Raw genomic sequence first — 2,999 nt, forward strand, 5'->3', positions numbered from 1 at the left:
AGACCTCCTCTCTTTCTTCCTGTAGGATTTTCATAAGGTGAGGTTGATGGTTTGGTGAACCACTGTTGGGTGGGTGTTCCATGCATGTGCTGATGGCATGAAGAAGACACATAATAGGACTGTGGAACTTCTTGCCACAGAGCGACTTTGAAGACCAAAAATGTAGCAATATTCAGATAAGGTTTGGATAAGACAAATATTCAGGGTTATTATAATTAATTATGGCAACATATTTTGAAGGGATATTAAACATCATGTTTCAGGGATTAAGCCACATAACCCAGTCACTGTCCCACATTAAACAGTTTTAAACAAGGTTCAGAATTCGGTTTGCAGAGACCTCAGTCTGTTTAGTACCTTGGCAAACCTACCTTTAAAAATCTCTTTTTATAACCTTTTTTTAAAGACAAGAAGTAAAAATGCATGTGAAATGTAAAATATTAAATCAGGCTTTCATTTTAACAGCATCCTTTGTTCCCTTTTTCTTGAGCTGGAGACAGTTTTTAAAAAAACAATTAGATACGTTCATGGAGGATAGGTCATCAATGGCTATTAGTCCAGAAGGCCAGAGAGGCAACCCCATGTTCTGGGTGTCCCTAAACCTCTGACTGCCAGAAGCTGGGACTGGACGACAGGGGATGTATCATTCGATAATTGTCTGTTCTGTTCATCCCCTTTGAAGAATCTGGCACTGGCCATCGGCAGAAACATGATACTGGGCTAGATGGACCTTTGGTCTGACCTGAGATGGTCTTTCATTTGTTCTTATGTTCTAACATGATAATAGGTGGTTCCCTAGTCAATGGGAGATGCTGAGGTGAGAGGTGTGTTCTAAGCCCTGCCGTTGTCAAAGAGTTCAGTCCCTATATCCCCGTGAGCAAGACAAATCTATCTGCTTGTCATTCTCAGCTAGGAACCCTCTAACCCCACCTAAGGGTTTTTTAACATGAAGCTGGGGCGGGATGTGGGAGAGCCCCACTTCAAGTGCCTGATAAAGAGACAGGATTTAAACAGGGGATCTCTCCCCACCCATGTGGATGCCCTAACCACCAGGATACGTTCATGTGTGTCTCTCTCTAACTCTCCTGTTGAAGCGTAAGTTTCTTTGTGGATCTAGCCCTCCCTGGGGAATAAACCCATTGGCTCCAATGCTTATTATATTATCCTTATTAATTATTATTTAAAATCATTGAGATTTTAGTAGGATAGAATAAGATATCTGATATTAAATGGAGTTTCAAGAAATTAGTCAAAAAAACAAAAGAACAGAGATTCAGAGATGAAGAGATTCTTTTTATAGAATTGGCCAAAATCTCAGCTGGTATAAATTGGCCATAGCTCCCCTGAAGTCAGTGGGCCAGACTAAAGAGATGTGGAGATAGAGGAAAGGAAGAAATGTGTGAATGACTCTACAGCTTAGTGCTCAGAGCACTCACTCTGGATTTAGGAGACCCAAGATCCAGTGCTCCAGTGACTCTTGTACAACTGGGAATCTGGCCTGCTGACTTCAATGGAGCCACACTCATTTAGACCAACTGAGGTTTTGTCCCAATGTGTCCGTCAGTTACCTGAGCTGAGAATTTCCCAAACACAAGTTATCCACAGTTCTATGCACTCTGATGTAAAAATATGTAATTTAATTTATTTAAGATCATCAACATTACTTGAGAAACTTCAATTTCCCCCACATTTTCCTTAGAGCTGTTTTCACCTCCTTGTTTTTCAGGCTGTAGATGATGGGGTTTAACATGGGGGTCAAGACACTGTACTGGATGGAGAATATTTCATCCAGAACCACAGAGGAGACTGAGCTGGGTTTTGTGTACTGGAAAAAGGCTGTCAGGTACCATAAACCAACCACAATAAGGTGGGAGCTGCAGGTGGAGAAGGCTTTATGCCTGCCCTCCGCAGACCGTATCCTCAGGATGGTGGAGATGATGTAAATGTAGGAGATCAGTGTGAGGAGGAAGGAGCTTGACCCAAATATCAGAACAGAAGTAAGAAGCACCACTTGATTGGTGAAGGTGTCAGTGCAGGATCGTTGTAATAGAGGAGGGAGCTCACAGCTGAAATGGCTGATTTGATTGGGCCCACAGAAATGCAACTTGGAGGTAAAAATAGTGTTAAGCAGGGCATGGAAGAAGCCTATTGTCCATGCCCCACTCACCAGCTGAACACAGATCCCTTTGCTCATTATCTCCATGTAACGCAATGGGTCACAGATGGCAGCATAGCGATCATAAGCCATGGCTGAGAGAATGAAAACTTCAGCACCAGCTGAGAGGAGGATGAAGAACATCTGAGTAATGCAGCCATTGACAGAAATCGTTTTGTGCGCTGCTAGGAAGTTCATCAGCGTGTTTGGCACCGTGACCGAAGAATAGCAGATATCAACAAAGGATAAATGGAAGAGGAAGAAGTACATAGGGGTGTGAAGGTGAGAATCAGCTCTTATGACCACCATGATCACTATGTTACCACCCAGAGTGATTAGGTAAATAACTAAAAACACCGAGAAGAGGAAAATCTGCATCTGTGGGTCACTGGAAAGTCCCAGGAGAATAAATTCGGTCACTGTGGTTTGATTTTCCATTGATATTTTGTCAGCAAAACTAGGACCTATAAGACAAATAAATAAATAAAATTAACTCAGATCATAATTGATCAGATCATATCTCAGATCATAAAAGAGAATTGAACTGTCATCTAGAGGTCATCTCTTCAGTAGGATGAATATAAAGAGACCCCTATTCTATCATGCAATATATATATATATATATATATTTAAATAGACAAGATTTAGAAAACCGACAGCCATAATCTGGCTGGAATTTGTGTGTTCTACAATGACAAAATGGGCCAGATACACAACAGGACTTAGATCCCTAACTGCCACTTTAAGCAACTAAATCACAGAATCGGGCCCCACAGGTATTCACAAAATCCCCACCCAGCTGGGACTATGGGACAGTCTGATGCTGGCCTCGTTTAGGCTCTCC

The 2,999-nt window shown here is 41.9% G+C and overlaps 1 protein-coding gene across 1 annotated transcript; it reads right to left on the bottom strand.

The window, feature by feature from the left end:
- Positions 1-1,660: 1,660 nt before the first annotated feature.
- LOC135887829 (olfactory receptor 5V1-like) lies at positions 1,661-2,593 on the bottom strand. The gene has a single exon (XM_065415601.1). The coding sequence runs from the start codon at positions 2,591-2,593 to the stop codon at positions 1,661-1,663; it is 933 nt and encodes a 310-aa protein (XP_065271673.1).
- Between the last annotated feature and the right edge of the window lie 406 nt (positions 2,594-2,999).

This window comes from Emys orbicularis, chromosome 13 (genome assembly GCF_028017835.1).
Source record: "Emys orbicularis isolate rEmyOrb1 chromosome 13, rEmyOrb1.hap1, whole genome shotgun sequence".
NCBI lineage: Eukaryota > Metazoa > Chordata > Testudines > Emydidae > Emys > Emys orbicularis.

What these genes read in the sequence shown, in the direction of transcription:
- LOC135887829 (XM_065415601.1), bottom strand. Translation starts at nt 2,593, where the DNA reads ATGGAAAATCAAACCACAGTGACCGAATTTATTCTCCTGGGACTTTCC.